Source organism: Podarcis pityusensis (genome assembly GCF_964106645.2).
Source record: "Podarcis pityusensis genome assembly, chromosome: 12".
Lineage (NCBI taxonomy): Eukaryota > Metazoa > Chordata > Lepidosauria > Squamata > Lacertidae > Podarcis > Podarcis pityusensis.
This window is the reverse complement of record NC_138037.1, coordinates 57,778,794-57,796,017: the sequence shown is the minus strand read 5'-3', so window position 1 is coordinate 57,796,017 and position 17,224 is coordinate 57,778,794. Positions and strand designations below refer to the sequence as shown.

General features: G+C 43.0%; 1 protein-coding gene across 1 annotated transcript in view; it reads right to left on the bottom strand.

Annotated features, from left to right (window-relative positions):
• CNTNAP2 (contactin associated protein 2) overlaps positions 1-11,994 on the bottom strand; it is a 1,044,505-nt gene extending 1,032,511 nt beyond the window's left edge. The window contains exon 1 of the mRNA XM_080975740.1: positions 10,752-11,994. Within this exon, the coding sequence (XP_080831866.1) occupies positions 10,752-10,848 (97 nt within the window). The 5' untranslated portion in view covers positions 10,849-11,994. The remainder of the gene's footprint in view (positions 1-10,751) is intronic.
• Between the last annotated feature and the right edge of the window lie 5,230 nt (positions 11,995-17,224).

Here is a 17,224-nt window from a genome sequence, read left to right as displayed (position 1 = left end):
ATTTTTCTAACATTCATCAGTTTTATAAAACAATCCTAATAATAAAAAAAGAAATAAAAAAACAATCCAATCTTCATCCAGCGTCTCTTCCTCCTGGTCCCGGGTTTTGTCAGTCCTTTTTATCTCATCAATCTAGCGCATTAACCTGGTAATCTTATATCCGAGGCCCTTAAGTCCCTTCCATGTCCCTTCCGCAGCTCTTCTTCATATTTATAACTGTATTTTCCTTTGTCTCCTGCTCCTTTCACTCGTGGGAACTCCAGCTTAGCAATGTTTTTGACCCTTCTCGACATATCAGCCCCTTTTCCATAGTCCACACTAAACTCCATGTGATATTTAAGAACATGTTTCAAAGTCTCTCCAAAATTAAGAGCCCCCACAACCCCAAACATCTCACGGCCCATTGCCAGACCTGAAAAGTCCAAACATCCCTGCATAGGGGGGGTCTATCCAACCCCCCATTTCCAAACCAAACCAAACCGAACCAAACTTTATCTTTCCAAATCTGGCTTTTTCCAAGTTCATTTGTCAAATCCAAAAGCTCATGTTCCTGCTGGGCCACAGCTCCCTCCATCTCTGGCGCCCAAGATTCAGCAACATCCTCTTCCCTCATCTGTTCTGTCAGGGCACACTCCTGATTTAATTCCTGAGTGGGCTCCATATAATTTCCCACTTCCTGTTCTAAATTTTTGATTGCATCAGTCATCAAGTCCGTCTTCTCATGTAGCTGTTCCAGTAGGGCACTTGTTTTACAGAGAGCACACAGCAGAGCTTCTGAATATATTGTCCTGCAAGGTCAGAAGTCTATTCCCACGATCGTAATCTGTAACAGCTGCAAGCTCCCCGATTCAGAATTAGTTACAGTTTCACAGGCTCCCTCTAGGGAAAAAACGTCTATTTGTTCTTTTCTTTTAAAGACAAATCTAACAACAAAGTTTCCTTTTTCAGATATTTTGTCAATATTTATTCCTTTAAAATGCGAAGGGGAACAATGGAATCACTATGTTTCTCTTCTTTTAGCTATCTGTCAAAAACGTTTGTCTCTGGTCAATGAGCTTCAAAAAAGTCAGTCTTGACACCCCGCTCCAGGATCAAGACGGTGGAAAGTTACTTTACTTTACACTCACTTCTGCAGGTTTGAACAGTTCAGAAAAAATCCCCCCTCTTCTCCTGCTTCCGAAGGGGGTTCAACAATCTTAAATGATGAAAGTTAGTCCTTTACAAGCGATTTTTTGAGCTCTAGTTAGCCATGTCTTTGCTTTAATCTATCTACAAAGAAACGGAAGGCTGACTTCCTGTTTAGACCTTCCCATTTCAGTGCCAAATTGAAATAAACTTTTAAGTCCAATTTTCCTTTCTGCATGCAAGTCCTTATTTAGAGTCCAATTGTCCGAAATTTAAGTACTCACGGGTGATTGTTTTAGAAGCCAAATTGTCCCAGGAAAAAGGCAGCGCTCTCCGGCAACGGCTGTGCGGCTTCGCTCCACGGAAGAAGCAGTTGACTCTCAGCACCGCGCCACTTCCCCCTCTTTGCTCCGGAGCCCGTTAGTGGGTTCCTTTGCGGGTTGGGGGGGCGCTAAAGGTGCCCGCCGAGTCCCATGGTCACAGGCTTCATCCGCCTGTGATTTTTGAAAGGGTCCCCGCTTCGCCGTAGCGGAAAAGACCCGTTTACCGTGGAGCTGGTCCCTCCAGATCAGAGGGAATCCGCCATTACCAATGGCGCCACCCCGGAAGTGAGAGGCTGGGCTGGATGAATCCCAAGCCGGAATTAAGATTGCCAGAAGAAATATCAACAACCTCAGATATGCAGATTACACAACCTTGATGGCAGAAAGTGAGGAGAAATTAAAGGACCTTTTAATGAGGGTGAAAGAGGAGAACACAATATGGTCTGAAGCTCAACATCAAAAAAATGAAAATCATGGCCACTGGGCCCATCACCTCCTGGCAAATAGAAGGGGAAGAAATGGAGGCAGTGAGAGATTTTACTTTCTTGGGCTCCTTGATCACTGCAGATGGTGACAGCAGTCACGCAATTAAAAGACGCCTGCTTCTTGGGAGAAAAGCAATGACAAACCTAGACAACATCTTAAAAAGCAGAGACATCACCTTGCCGACAAAGGTCCATGTAGTTAAAGCTATGGTTTTCCCAGTAGTGATGTATGGAAGTGAGAGCTGGACCATAAAGAAGGCTGATCGACAAAGAATTGGTGCTTTTGAATTATGGTGTTGGAGGAGACTCTTGAGAGTCCCATGGACTGCAAGAAGATCAAACCTATCCATTCTTAAGGAAATCAGCCCTGAGTGCTCACTGGAAGGACAGATCATGAAGCTGAGGCTCCAATACTTTGGCCACCTCATGAGAAGAGAAGACTCCCTGGAAAAGACCCTGATGTTGGGAAAGATGGAGGGCACAAGGAGAAGGGGACGACAGAGGATGAGATGGTTGGATAGTGTTCTCGAAGCTACCAGCATGAGTTTGACCAAACTGTGGGAGGGAGTGGAAGACAGGAGTGCCAGGCGTTCTCTGGTCCAAGGGGTCACGAAGAGTCGGACACGACTAAACAACAACAACATGTAAAGTATAAGAAATAATTCAAAAAAATCTTACATCTGTGCCATGTTTTGCTTTAGTAAGATCCTGTTTGTAGCGGGCAGTTTTTTAAATATTTTCTTATCAAATTACAATGCCATTTATCATAGCAGCATGCTCAAGGCACTTTATAATGAAAGCATGCATTGAACAATTGGATTTTTTTCTTCAAAAAGCAGCAAAGCCAAGCCAAAATTAGCAACTGTATATAAAACGTATCACACACATGTACTGTCCTTGGTTCTTTACAGCTAGTTCTGCAGGACACAGGCAGAGAGCGCCTGTATTCCATGTGTGCAGTAGCTTCTCTGTCTGATAGGCATCTGGCACATGCATGCATGCTGTGGCAGCAGGGATGGCTCAAGACATTTCGGCACCTGAGGCAAACCACAAAAGGGTGTCCCCCGCCTGGCCAGGGATAAGGGGTGAGTGAAGATTCACATCAGGAACAAGGGGGGAAATAAAGATCTTACACTGGGAACAAGGGTTGGAGGAAACTAGTAGAACCTCCTATTGGCTAAGAGGTCAAAGTAGAGGTGGCATGGAGGGAGCAGATCTGGCCTCCAAGGAGTGCCCCACAACTGTTGCTGCCACCGTGACAGAAGCAGCAGGCAATGCATTCCCTGGAGACCAGATCTGCTGTCCCTGTGGATCCTGCCACCCAAAGTAGTTGTCTCACCTTGCCTCATGGGTGAGCCAGCCCTGTGTGGTGGCATGTGGAGGGCAGGGCTATTTAATCGTTCCCTGACTCCCCCAAAGCCCTCTGCATTTTGTTTGTATGTGGTTGAAATGGTTTGTCACCACCACTCTTCAGCTCCTAGAGACCAGACTGGGGTCTTGGGAAAGGGACGGATGAAATGCCTCTTACCTTTGGAAGGGTTGCCTCCCCTAGTTTGCTATCTGCAGTGAGTGTCCTGCACTACGATTCCCTTCTGCAAATCTGTTGTGCTAAATTAATAAATGTGGCCCCATCTGCCCAGCTTGTGTGTCTTGCCTCCTCATTTCCAGGGTGGTTGCAAATGTTTTGTAGTCATTGTAATCTCTGGGTGTGATGTATTTCCCAACTAGCAGAAGAGAAGGCAGCAATTGTATGCATATACTGAAGCCCCTGCAAACAAATATATGGCAATTGCAAGGACACTATTATTTCATCTCTTGTTCAAATATGCAATTTATTTGTGATCCATGTTTCATTTCTTGTACATCTCTTGTTCATGTCAGTTTCAGAGGTGCTGGATTATCTGTGTATTATTTTTATTAAATTTTCTGTCTTACAATTTAGAATATTCATTTAAACAACCTTAAAATGTCAATGACTTCCCTTCTTCTCTTTCCATGGTTCATTTTGCATATCATAAATCCCTGCGTATTTTACATAAACTAAACCATTCAGTAATCCATTATCACGTCCATCAAAACTTGTTTACACTGGAACTTTTTATAATAAATTGCTGTAAGTCCATCCGGTCCCAGTGCTTTCCCCGTCTTCATTCTCTGTATTGTCATTTGTACTTCCAGTATCGATATGGGTGGTGGATTATCATGAAGAAATCACAAGTCTGAAGTGTATGCAGACAAGGATGTCAGTATTCTCAATGGTGCATTTAAGGAAATGATTTCACAGGGTTTTACTTTTTTATATATATAAAAGAACGTTTATACTGTGTTCGGATCCAGTAGGATACCCAAAGCAGCAAACCAACATAACATAAAAGCAATCACAACATAAAAGTTTAAATCAGACCAGCAGCAAGTACCATCTAAACATCATCCAGCACACAATATCAACTGAAATTAAACAATAAAGGTTAATGCTACACGAGGAAAGAGAATAAAGAGTTTGTTCATATTGGTCACTCTAATATATAACCATCAGTTTTCTACCAACTCCTTTCCCAATTGTATTCCTTCCCAGGCACTTACAAATATTGCATTATGATTATGGTTATGGTTCTTATCAGCCAAGACAGGCCTTTTTCACAGCCTTACAACCTAATAGACATGATACAAAAAGAAAAAAGAATGGTGAGTGGATAAACAGCACAGAGAAGGTTCAAAGTTTAATCTTTGGATAAAAGAACCACAGCTAGCAAGATAAGAAAAACCTCTGCCTGAGATCTTGCAGAATTGCTATTGGTCATTGTAAGCATTGGGCGGGTTTGCATGACACAATAATCAAAACTATGGCTTCATAGGACTGCAAATGTTCAGGTTCCCCAAAAGGGGCTCACAGCTGCTTTGCTCCTCCCCAACCCCTTTTTATGCCACACTACACTGAGCTAAGCCGAGATTTGGCTCAGCAGGTCATGTGAACCAGAAGTCATGGTTAAGCTTTCTCCTTGCTAACCACAAGTTATATTGAAGAACAGGCCTTGGCTACAGTTTGTGGTTAGTGAATGACTGCCCTGAGACCTGTGGGTACAGGGTGGTATACAAATTCAATCAATCAATCAATCAATCAATCAATCAATCAATAAACAGCTTAACCACCAGTCTAGCTGGGACAAGACACAATGCCAAACTTGGCTTAACTCAGCATAGCATGGCAGTAAAAGGGACTAGGGTGCAGTAAAGAGGCTCCAAGCTCCTCTGTCGGAGACCACACATTTGCACAGCCTCCCTAAGTCAATTACTGAGTTGGGTGGAATTAAAAACTCATTATCAGGCAGTTGTGTATGTTCATGTGTGTTGGCTGTCTATAGAGATGTGTGACCAGTAATGAGATATGCCACTCTGTTCAATGTATATGGAATCTAGATCTTCCCAAGAGAACACAGAATAGGCTCCTGCTCAGGCATTTAAGGCAGGAACATATTCACAGTTTATCACTCCGAGTCTTCAGGTAGTGCCATATCTGGAATATTTCTAAGCATTTTCAGAAACTGAACATGACACATGATGCTTTACAAGGATTCTCCAAGGCCTGAGCTGAAATGGCTAAGGAACTCCTCAAGGAAAATTTGTTCTCCTTCTGTGAACCAGAAGTCAGATGCAAACTTACCCAAGTGTAGCTGTAGCTTTTGGCTTTTGATTCGAACATTAAATATTGTTACATTAGTCCCTCTCACAGCAGCTGCTGCTGCTGAAATAGGGTTGTCTGGGCTTCAATGTATTAAGCATATAAGCATGAAGAAAACTTGGGAAAGCTCTGTGAGTCTTTTGGAAACCAAAACACAGGAGGCCAACACTTTGAAATATTGATGGTGATTGGTATTAACCAGATTGGCCATCAGTGCATTGCTCATGTTCTGCCAACCGCTTTGGGTAATGACTGTGTTTGCACACACAGGACAACATGAGCAGTCAGTGGAAGTCTCTGCCCAGTGTATTGGGCAAAGAGGGCTCAGCAGGGCAATTTTCAACCATGCTGGATACCAACATAACATTAATGTTAGAAACCAAACAGTTAGCTAGCCTGGCAGTTTTGGGGGTTTTCCCAGCGAAGGTGCCTTAGGCATATTGTCTTGGCTGCTGCACCCACATGCTAGTTTGTGTGAAGTACAAACAAAACATCCAAACATAAATGAAATACAAATAGGCTGCAGACTGTCAACTGACCAACAGTCATTTTTCTTTTATTGAAGCACACTATTAAAAGATGCATAAATGTAAATGAACTTAAAACCAGTCTGCTTCTCCACCCTTGCAGCCGGATGCATTAAGAAATCCAGAAGAATCGGTACCTAATCTAGCAGCTAGCAAAGGGAAAAGATTTCTACTGTAAGCAGGGCATAGCTAAATATTCTTTCCTTTTGAGTTGAGTTGCAAGTAAAAATGAATCTTTTAAGGACAGAAAGAAATGTGAGAATGTTCAGCATGTGAAAATTCTCCCACTCCTTCCTAGAATTGCAGGGTTTTCTACAGTTGGTAAGACGTAAAAGATTCATTTCTGCATATCACTCACTAAAAAATAATAATAATAATACAGTACACAGGAGCAAGGGTTTATTTATTTAAAATAAATTAAAAAATAAGAATCAGATTACCATCCCACGATCTCTCTGAGGGCTATTTGACAATGGAACGGACTCCCTTGGAAGGTGGCAGATTCTCCTTCCTTGAAGGTTTCTAAGCAGAGGCTGGTTTGCCATCTGTCTTGGATGCTTTAGCTGAGATTCCTGCATTGCATGGGGTTGGACTAGATTGCCCTTGGGAGCCCTTCCAACTCTACACTTCTATGATTCTGTGATTCTAGAAGCTTTTATCACCTAACTGATCATTTTCAAAATGTCATTATGTAGGACTGTAATAATTACATTATCACCATTGACCAATTCACACACACACACACACACACACACACACACAAATCACAAAACAGTGGATAGTTTTCACATTGAACAATTTATATGGCTGCTGCAGGATATTGGCTGGCCAATGTGCACACTACCCCATTGTCAATGTCCGCTATGCATGTTTATTGATACATTTGGACAATTTATGTACCGCTTACATTTAAGCAACATTCTAAGCATTTTACTGCCTAGGTAGAATATGTTGATCAGGCTGTGGGTTTAATTCCCTGCTCATACTGTCCGTTTCTGTGCATCTTCCATACCTTCGTATGAATTAGCATCATTATTAATGATGTGTCTGTGTGTCAGTCAACTTATATTACACAGTGTGCATACATGTGCATAATAAAAGGTTTCTCTGCATGTTGGGTTTTTACTCCTGATCAACACAGGGTGATACATTTCACTATCAGCTGAGCTATAGAAACTATCATATTGTTATAGCTTCAATTGCAGTTTCCCAAGTAAGGTGCCTGCTTGGAGCCCACTTCACTCACACATAAACAAGCAGAACTGAGCACAACCCTGCTGTGAAAGGCAATGGTTCCATAATTAGGTTGCATTAAACTATCTATAGAAAGCTCAAAAAGTGCTCATTTGGTTACATTTATGTACTGAGTAGAAAAGATAATTTGCGAAGAAGAGCCCATAAGCAGACACACTGTCTAAGCCTGACTGCATTTGCTTCCTTCTCAGCCTATTCCAAAGTGAGAGTAAAGGAGGGGGGAAGTATTAAATTTTATTTTCCATGTTACTTTTTGTCTTGTGATGACCTCTCCTGGCTAAGCTGTTCATTATCCTTGATGCAAACAGTTAAGAGTCTTCAGATCATTGTTTTTAAACCTTGTCATAAGGCCATCAGTAGGTACAGCTGCTTATGGTTGGGTCTGATAAATGTTACCTTTCAATATGGTACTGTTTGCAAAGGATAGAACATTTTATTTACATTGCATTATTATTATACCACATCTGAAACTCATATTTATTTTAAACTATAAAATTGTCATATTAAAATGTGAACATTTGCTCTTGATGGCCATTGAACAAATAATTATTAATTTTAGTGAAACGACTTGGCCAAACCATATGGAAAAATATGTAAAAGTTTAAAAAGAAGTATTTTCAGCTCTCTCTACTAAAAATAACACAAATACTTGGTGCTCTAGTTCTAGCACAATAGAACCAACTATAGAGCAATATGTAGTTTCTTGTGTGAAGGAGCAGCTTTCAAAACAGTAACTTGTAGAACGAGTGCAATTAAACTTTTGGTGCTGCTCTGTCATATTTCACACTCCTTTGTGCACACTTCCACATGAAAATGTGCAGTGACTTCAGCAATTTCCACACACAACCAAAGATAGCCTTGCATTTCCTAGTAAATAGTCCTTTAGTTTAATCTTTCAGCTCCCATTTCAACAGCCATTCAGCAACCTAGCAGGTCATCCTTGCATTTTCAAGGTATTTGTGGGTGGCATCTTCCAGCTGCATTAAAATCAACAGAGTTCTGCCACTGCCTTTGAGGGGATGTACATCACCCTCAGAACTCCATATGCAGTAAATAGTCCAGTTTAGTCTTCCAGTTCCCATTTCAACAGCAGGACATTAAGGCAGAAAACTTCAAAACTGCTCAGTAATGGGTAGCTCTGTAACCCCCTCCAAAAAAACCCCAAAAAAAACCTACTTTCTATGGCGCAATCAAACTGGACATCAGTTTGCAGATTAATTTCATCTGCCAAAGTCTTACATATCACAGTGTTCAAGTAACATTACCAAATCTGAGAGCAAACTAAGCCTCCTTTGTTGCTCCTTCACTGTCACTTGGAAGGATATACCTTTACGATTCTCTGCAAGAATGTTTTTCATACACTTTTCATTTGCCAGAAGGTAATTGGGTTTGTTATAATGGTTCAAGAAAGCAGATGTACTTATATTGCTTGATTTGCTTTATGCAACTATTCATCTGTTAGCAGCCAGTCCCTCTTCTGCCTTCTCCAATACTGGCAACAAGGGATCACAAGGTAATAATAAAAAAAATAACTATTGAATCTAGCAAACTGGGAAAGTATAGCTATATGATATCCATATGTTGCATATACAGTAGAGAATGGGGTTTTGTTTTGTTTTCAAAAGAGACAACATGGAAATTTTACTTACAGAAGGTTCTTGTCTAAATTTTTTAAAACGAGCAAATAATGGTTGCATGATGCCTGCATCCAAGCTTGAATAACATTAAAACAAGTACCACAAATCAGTGCACATGGATAAACTTCTTGCATTATGATACAACACTAGGAGGTAACACAAACTAGCTTCCCTGCAAGTTGATACAGCAACAGTGCTATACAGAGACAGTTTAAAAATATGATGCAGGGTACATTTACGTGAACATGAAGAAAAATGTACAAGGGTTGAGTTTCAATACACCATCTAGAACACACTGAGCTTGCAGCAGCCAGAGATAAGGTACAACCAGGTCTTTCTTGACTTCCTGTGGTGTTACACACCACGTTTTACCATTAACTGGAAGACATTCACATTCAGAATCTATATGGGATAAGCCATGTGCACCAAGCACAAAAAATCCTCATTGGATTGCTTCTGAAAGAGAGCGCGACATTGCTCAAACCAGTTTGCAGTGTGCAATTATTTGGTTCATATACTGAACCATGTTTTTCGTTGTGTCATACATGGTATCTTTCAAATGTATCACAGACATTGGAAAAAAATCCCTTGCATTTGGGACTGAATAAATGCCAGTTGTCTTCAGGGTTCAACCATGGTATGCCAAGTCTCAAGTGTGGCATATTTCACATAAACATAAATGAAATTTCACCAGATCAAGTGCAAAGTGCATTTACTTAATCACCAAGGAACTACAAAGAATCTCCAAACTTCAATGATCTGCTCTGGCATTTCTCCCCTTCTTCCTATAAATAAAGTAGTGCCTTTTATTTTCCAGAACTGAAGGTAACAGATGCAAAGGTGCTGAGTGAAATATCAAGACTTGTACATTGACTATTAAATTTTCTAGGTGATTTATTACAAGAACTCAGCATGCACTGCCCACACTCCAAAACAAACAGCAAAACTAGCACACTGAGCCACAGGCGTGCAGCGTCTGCTTTCCAGATCACTGTGAACGTAAAAAGGAAACTGCAGATCTTTGAATTAAAAGCTGTATATTTGATAACCCTACAACAACGCTTTCTATAGAGACTGGAGAGGTGGTTAAATACTTCAGTCTGGCATCCGCCAACCAACGCTAAAAGCTTACAGTCATTTTCGACTTTCAATGTTTCAACTTGCCCTTAGCTCAACAAATCTGGCAACAGAGTTAGGCCCCTCTCAAAGTGCCCTGGGATGCAACCCCCTCGCCCACCAACTGTTTGCTCATCGTTTATGTAACAAACATCCCTTTCTCAAGAATGAAACACAGAGGCAACGGCTTTAGTCCAACTTCACCGATTTTGCTTTGAGAAGGAAAACTTTGTTTTTCTTTCTAAATCAAGCCCTCTCCAACCAGATCAGCAGCAAAATCCCGAGTCATAGCGCCCATTGCCCTCTTCTGAGCGCGCACCAACGCTCCTGGCACTTGAAAGTCAAACCGCTGCCAATCCCACCGAAGAGTGGACAAAGAACTTCCGAGAGAGCCCACTAGCAAGCCTAGGTCTAGGTGGGGATCGACAACAGCACCCTCGCCACGGAAATAGTGGACCAGATCCACAAGCCTCCTGCTGTTGCGGTGATCGCACAAAAGAGAGCCACCAGCACCAAACCAGCACCGAATTCGAGCTCCGACTAGGGAATCCGGTTCTCCCTCCCAAACCGCCCTGGCCAGTGTAATACAGAAACGAGGTACTCACGAGAGGACGGCAGAGCTGTCCGGGCTCTGCAGCTGATGTTGCTGAAAATCCACAGGAAGAGAGCTGCCCGGCAGCCGGCTCGGAGAACCACCACCATCCTGTGCTTCCAGACTCCTCGTTAGTCCAAGGCGCCAGGTGCAGAAGAGCCGTCGGATCCTCCTCTCCGTCGGATCTGCCCTTGCTCGCCGGGGGTAGATCTCTCTCTCTCTCTCTCTCTCTCTCTCTCTCTCTCTCTCTCTCTCCGAATTCAAGTCCCGGGGACTTAGTTTTTCCTTTCCCGGTGGTCCTGCGCCCCCTCTTCGAGGTCCTAATGGGAACAGGGGTTTCGAGCGGGGTATCAGGAAGGGAGAGGCGAGGGAAAGCGCCTCTCGCTGCCGGTGCTGGCACCGCTGCAGCGAGCCCTTCCTTGCGCACAGCGGAGGGCTGGCTGCTTCCGGGAGCTTCCCTGCTCGCCTCTCTCTATATACGGCGACGCGGAGCGCTCACGCAGCGCCAACCGGCGAGCCAGCCAGGCAGTGGGATCAAGGAGAGCGAAGGAGCGGGAGACCGGGACCCTCCCGGCGCCGCAGAGGAGCTGCCTTAGACGCTCTCGCCTCCTGCGTTCATCGCTCGCCAGCAAGAGGAAAAGCCGCCGCCGCCGCCGCCGTGGCCACGACTAGCAGCAGAGGCAGCATAACCAGCAACCGAGAGGGAGGGAGAGCTCGGTGGGGGGTGGGGTTGGAAAGAGCTGGGATGGGAAAATCCTCCTCTCCCCTCCTTCGGCTTCTCTGCCTTCTCCGGCGGCTCCTCCTCTTCGCCAGGGAAAGAGCCCCCTCTCTGCAACTCTTCGGCGCTTGCCTAGTTTCAAAGCAAAAGCAAAAGAAACACCCCCCGCTCCCCCCCCCCGCTCCTGGCCGTGCTCCGGAGGGGCTGCTGCCGGGGAAGCGGCCTCGCTCAGCGATCGGCGGCGCTGGTGGCGCTGTCCGTGGTGCTGAACTTAGAAGCTTAGGCTCGTCAGCCTGGCGGGGCGTTTTCCTGCTCCTCGCCTCCTTTCCCCCTTTATCCGTTTCTAAAAGGAAGGGGGTGGGGGGGAGGTGGCCCCCTGTTTTGCTGACTTCTCAGGTGTTTCCCCCTTCGAAACGAGATGGTACAGGCTCTGTGTGTTCCAACCTCCTGGGATGCACAAGCGAAGGCAGTCCAGCAAGCAAGTCTTCCGAGCGGTCCTAAGTACTAGAATCAGAATCTCAGCATCCCGGTTGTGAAGCGAGTAAAGAGGACTGCGGAAGGCTCCAATGCAGATGCCCCCCCCCTCCCGTTGTGCAATTAGAAGCACACACGCACGCAGAGCGGGCAGGAGGGCGGCAGGGCTGCATTAAAGTAATAGACCGCTTGCCTTCAAGGAACCGGTAATGCAATCAGGCATTATTGTAGCTTTGGTTGGAAAAGGCTTCAAGAAACCCTTCTCCCTGCGGCTGCTACTCTCGCTCTCTCTCTCTCTCTCTCTCTCTCTCTCTCTCTCTCTCCCTCCCTCTCTCCCTCCCCCCCCCCCTCACTCCTTGCAAGTCTTGAGATGAAAGTTGCTGCATTCTAGAGGAATATTGTCTGCTATTACCATTCATTTGATGTTGGCTGTTTTGGTACATTCATCTCTTATTTTCTAGCTGTTCTTTTGAGTACATGAGGTAAAAAAATAGTTTATTTAAAGGCTGTAGAATAATACTGATAAAGGAATAAAATATTTATCAGAAATGTCACTGATTGTCTGTTCGCATGGTGGTGGTGGGTAAACCGGACTCAGATATAGTCTGTCAGGAAATATTTATTATTAGCAAATTGTAAATTAGTAAACTGATCTTAAAATAGCCACTTCTAACTTAATAACAGTGCAAACATATACATTTCTACACAGAAATAAGTTCTGTTGAGGTGAGTGGGCATAACTCCCTGTAAAGTGAGTATAAGATTGCAGACTAAGCTACATCTTCAATATGTGAGATAGTTAGCTGTTAATTTTCTTGTAAAGAAGCATTGAAAACTATGCATTAAGATGAATGCTGAAAAACAAATGACAACTGAAAGCAATGACATGCCTGGAATGACCACTGAATGTGATGGGAAGCTCACTTTAGTGACTTCTTCATCTTAAGTATTTTTTTATATTGAAGGTGTTTCAACATCAACTTTTAGGCTCAGGGAAGGTGCATCTTCTGAAAGAGTAGTTCACCTTTAAAAATCATGTTTGTGCATAAAACATATGAAGATGTCACTACAGAGCCTGGCCATTGTGCCATTATGGAGAGAAATGCTATACAGTGGTACCTCAGGTTACATACGCTTCAGGTTACATACCCTTTAGGTTACAGACTCCGCTAACTCAGAAATAGTGCTTCAGGTTAAGAACTTTGCTTCAGGATGAGAACAGAAATTGTGCTCCGGTGGCGCGGTAGCAGCAGCAGGCCCCATTAGCTAAAGTGGTGCTTCAGGTTAAGAACAGTTTCAGGTTTAGAATGGACCTCCGGCACGAATTAAGTACTTAAACCAAGGTACCACTGTATTGAGAGAAATAGATACAGGATGTTAAAAGCAGGTGAACAAGTTGCCTAGCTTTAGCTAATGGAGTAGCTCACACAACAACTAGGACAAAGCTCAGGTGTAAGGATAGAAACTGACACATACCTCAGAGTATGAAATTTGACAGCTGGCATATAAAATTTGATGGAAACTTTGGGAGTGAGCATATAAAATATTTAAATTTGATATGTCACCTCCAAATGCTTCCGCCATATGTAAGCAAGATCTAGAAATGGAACACTGGATGAAGTTATGCAGCTAGGAGTGAGCCTCATTATCTGTGACCAGGGATGCCAAAAGGGTTTCGCTTTGCATCCCACACCCCCTGCCTGCAATCTATTGACAAGAACTGCTGCTTATGTACATATATTAACGTAGCCTAGCCAACCTAACACGGCTGTTGCAAATGTAAAAGGTGAGAGGAGAGAAAATGGTATGTAGACTTGAGTTGCTGGGTGGAAAAGCAAGATGCAAGTACATGTGACATAGCCCATAGTTAAAATATGGAATACACTCCCACAAGATGCAGTAATGGCTGCCACCTTGGACAGCTTTAAAAGAGAATTGGACAAATTCATGGAGGATAAGGCAATCGATGGTTATGCTCTGCCTCCATGATCAGAAGCTATATGCTTCTGGATACCAGTTGTTTGAAACTGCAGGAGAGGAGTGTGTTCTTGTGCTAGGGTTCTGCTTAGGGCCTTCTAATGGGCCATGGTGAGAACAGAGTGCTGGACTAGATAGCCGTAGAGCGGATCCAGCAGGCTGATGTTCCTCTGTAATGATTTATTTATTTATTTATTTATCACAAATCATGTGATGAAAGCTAAAAAAAAAACCAGGCTCCTTGATTATATATTTCATAGTCATTATGTTTACATGGAAAAATGGAAAAAAGCCAAACCAAAAGATTGCTAACGCTGATAAATAACAAGCAAAAAATACCAGCATGTGCAGTTTCTTAACTTTGGTGTCTGAAGCACCAGTCCTCAGGCTCGCCTACCTCATCGGGCTGTCATAAATGAGCTGCACCCTGAGACAGGATTGAGAAGGGGGGAAATCTGCTGCTTACTGCATACACAGGAGGCAGCACTCCCAGAAACCAGTGGTGTCCCTGAATGTTCTTATGATGGAGAATAAACCACAGGACTGGGGCCACTGCTGATGGCAAGGCCTGTTCCTCAGCAGTCCAATCCCCAACCCGGGTATACTGCAAATGTCTGTGCATTGTGTGTACTGAGTTCTCCACAGCAACCTGTGCAATATAAAGACCCTCCTTCTACAAACCCCTGCCCATCATTTTGCTAGTAAGCAAATTCTGAAGAATGAGTCACTTGTAAAAATTATCTTTGAAGAGAAAGGGGTGGCTTGTTTTGGGAGTCTGCTCAAGAAAAAATGAATCACTTTTCCACCCCAAGAGAGACATGCTTTTGTACATCACTAAGGAAATTGTTGTTTTCCCCCAAGGCCTAAACACATGAACTGTTTGTATAGGCTGTCATTTTTTGCTTGCCCACTATAGTTAAAAAAGACAGAGAAAGTACCTTTACAGGAAAGAACCATAATCTCCTTTCATTGTCATATCCCTGAAAAGGGTTGACAGCATGGATCCAGACTTGCTCATTTTCAGTGTTCCAGTCAAGAGGGTGACCCTGACTCAAGCAGCTTCAGTGTTCATTTTCAGTGTTCAATCATGACCTATCAGCATCTATTGAGACAGGTTTATACAGCAATGTCTTTCTCTGTCCTGCTGTTTTGTGCATTTTGGCATGACGCTATTTTTAAAACCTATAATTAAAGTGCTCTGATTCACAGAGATGCTTGAGCTTTTTGTAGACTACTTCAAGTAGACTACTTTTCAGTAGTGAGTAATTTTTTAAAAAAAATCTGCACACGTGGTAATGTTGCAAATCTGTTCTAAAACTCAGTGAATGTTAAGTGCCCTTCAGTTATCAGACTGCTGGCCCCAGTCACATGCTGTCTATGTACTGCAGGCACCTGCCAAAAATGCATAGGCTCTCCTCACATATTGTTACTCAAGTGGAAATTAATGACTAAAGGGTGAAGTCTACCTATACTAAATGAAGAAGTACAGAAAAGCAACTTGCTTTTCATATTCAAATAATACAACACAACCTTATTTATCTGAATCATTACAAAATATTTATTTTTTATTCCCTATTGACCTCAATATTTTTAGTGATGGTTGTTAGCATGTTCAATGCAGAAAAGACAATGAAATCATTAACTGCATATACTCCCCAAGGATACCTTCAGCTCAGCCATTGTTGCTTTCATTTTATAAAGGACAATTTAAGGTTAAAATGCAGTCGCTTGCTTGCTGAAGGCCCTCAGGACTGCTTCTGTTATTAAAGTGAAGTCACTGTATACTTTCTAAAAAATTAATTTTTAATGCAATGGAACTTTATATAAAACTTGTGGCGGGGAGGTGTAGGAACCTTTCTCTTGCTGCTTGGTATGCCTTGACCTTTGACTCGGGCAAAGTTCTAAACATCTCTCTTTTCCTCAATCTACTCTCCAAAGCCTATCTTTCCCATGAAGCCTTTGGCATAAACTTTCAGTTCAGCTGTAAAGAGGGGCCCCTACAGATGTCCTGGCTCATAATGCTATTGAGACATGAACACACTGTTAATACCATTTGGGCCTGCAATTGGTGCATGTCCCAAAGCTTCTTGCTAAAATCATGTAACTTCTCATATCACAAATGTTCTGGGTACTGTTGTTGTGCTATAGCACAAGAGCGCCTCTCCAGGTGACAATAATGTGATAATGGTGGGGAAGCATCTCATAGGGTGAAATGATGTGTGGGTGGTCTAGAATAAATCCACCAACAATGCACTATTGTTGCATCAGTGACGCATTGCAAAATAATAATAAAATAATAAATGAATAATAAACCTTTATTGTCACTACACCACCTGTGTACAGTGAAATTAAATGAGCCCCCTCCCCCCCCCCATTAGTCTTGTTCGCACTCTGTGTGCTTGTTGGAAGTTAATTGCACCACTATTTTTTTCCATTCAGCAGCCCAACAGCCCACGGATAAAAACTGTTCTTTAACCTGTTGGTGCCGCTGACTATACCTCTGTATCTCCTGCCCAAAGGTAGGGGATTAAAGAGGTGCTGGCCGGGGTGTGAGTCATCCCTGGGAATTTTCCTCACTCTCCTGAGGCAGCAGTCTACCACGATATCATCTAGCAAACTCAGGGAACAGCCCATGATATCATGTGCTGTGTTCACCACCCTCTGTAGGGACATCCTGTCCGTGGCTGTCAAACCAGCATACCACGCTGTAATACAGTATGAAAGGACACTTTCTATTGTGGGCTGGTAGAAAGAGATCATCAATTTTTGTTTGACATTGAATACACCCCAACCAACCCCTCTCCCACAAAGCACCACTTTGGAGGGTCCCCAAGACTAAATGCATGTAACTGCACTTGAAATCCACTATGTGCTCACACTGAAATTTAGATACTTCTAAGTCTGCAGCGTGGGGGGCGGCAGTTGCTTTGCTTATGAAACTTCATGAATATTGCTATATCTATGCCTAGAACACTAGAGAGGGCCTTCTCTGTGGCTTTGAAAAGACTGTGGAACTCCAAGGCCAACGAAGGTCCAGCTTGTCCCCTCCCTGAATGTCCTTTGCCATATTTTATTCCAGTGAGCATGTGACAAGTCAAGTTGTTAGGGTTTCTTGTTTTTTAGCTCCCTGAATTTATTGGTAAAGTTTTTAGGCTTCCTAGAATTACTGTAATGCTTATTTACCTGCTGGGTTTGTCTGTTCAATTGCTTGATATTTTTACTATTGCTTTATTTTTAATAATAATAATAATTTTCATTTATACACCGCCCTCCCCAGCCAAGGCCGGGCTCAGGACGGCTTATAAGCAATAATAAAA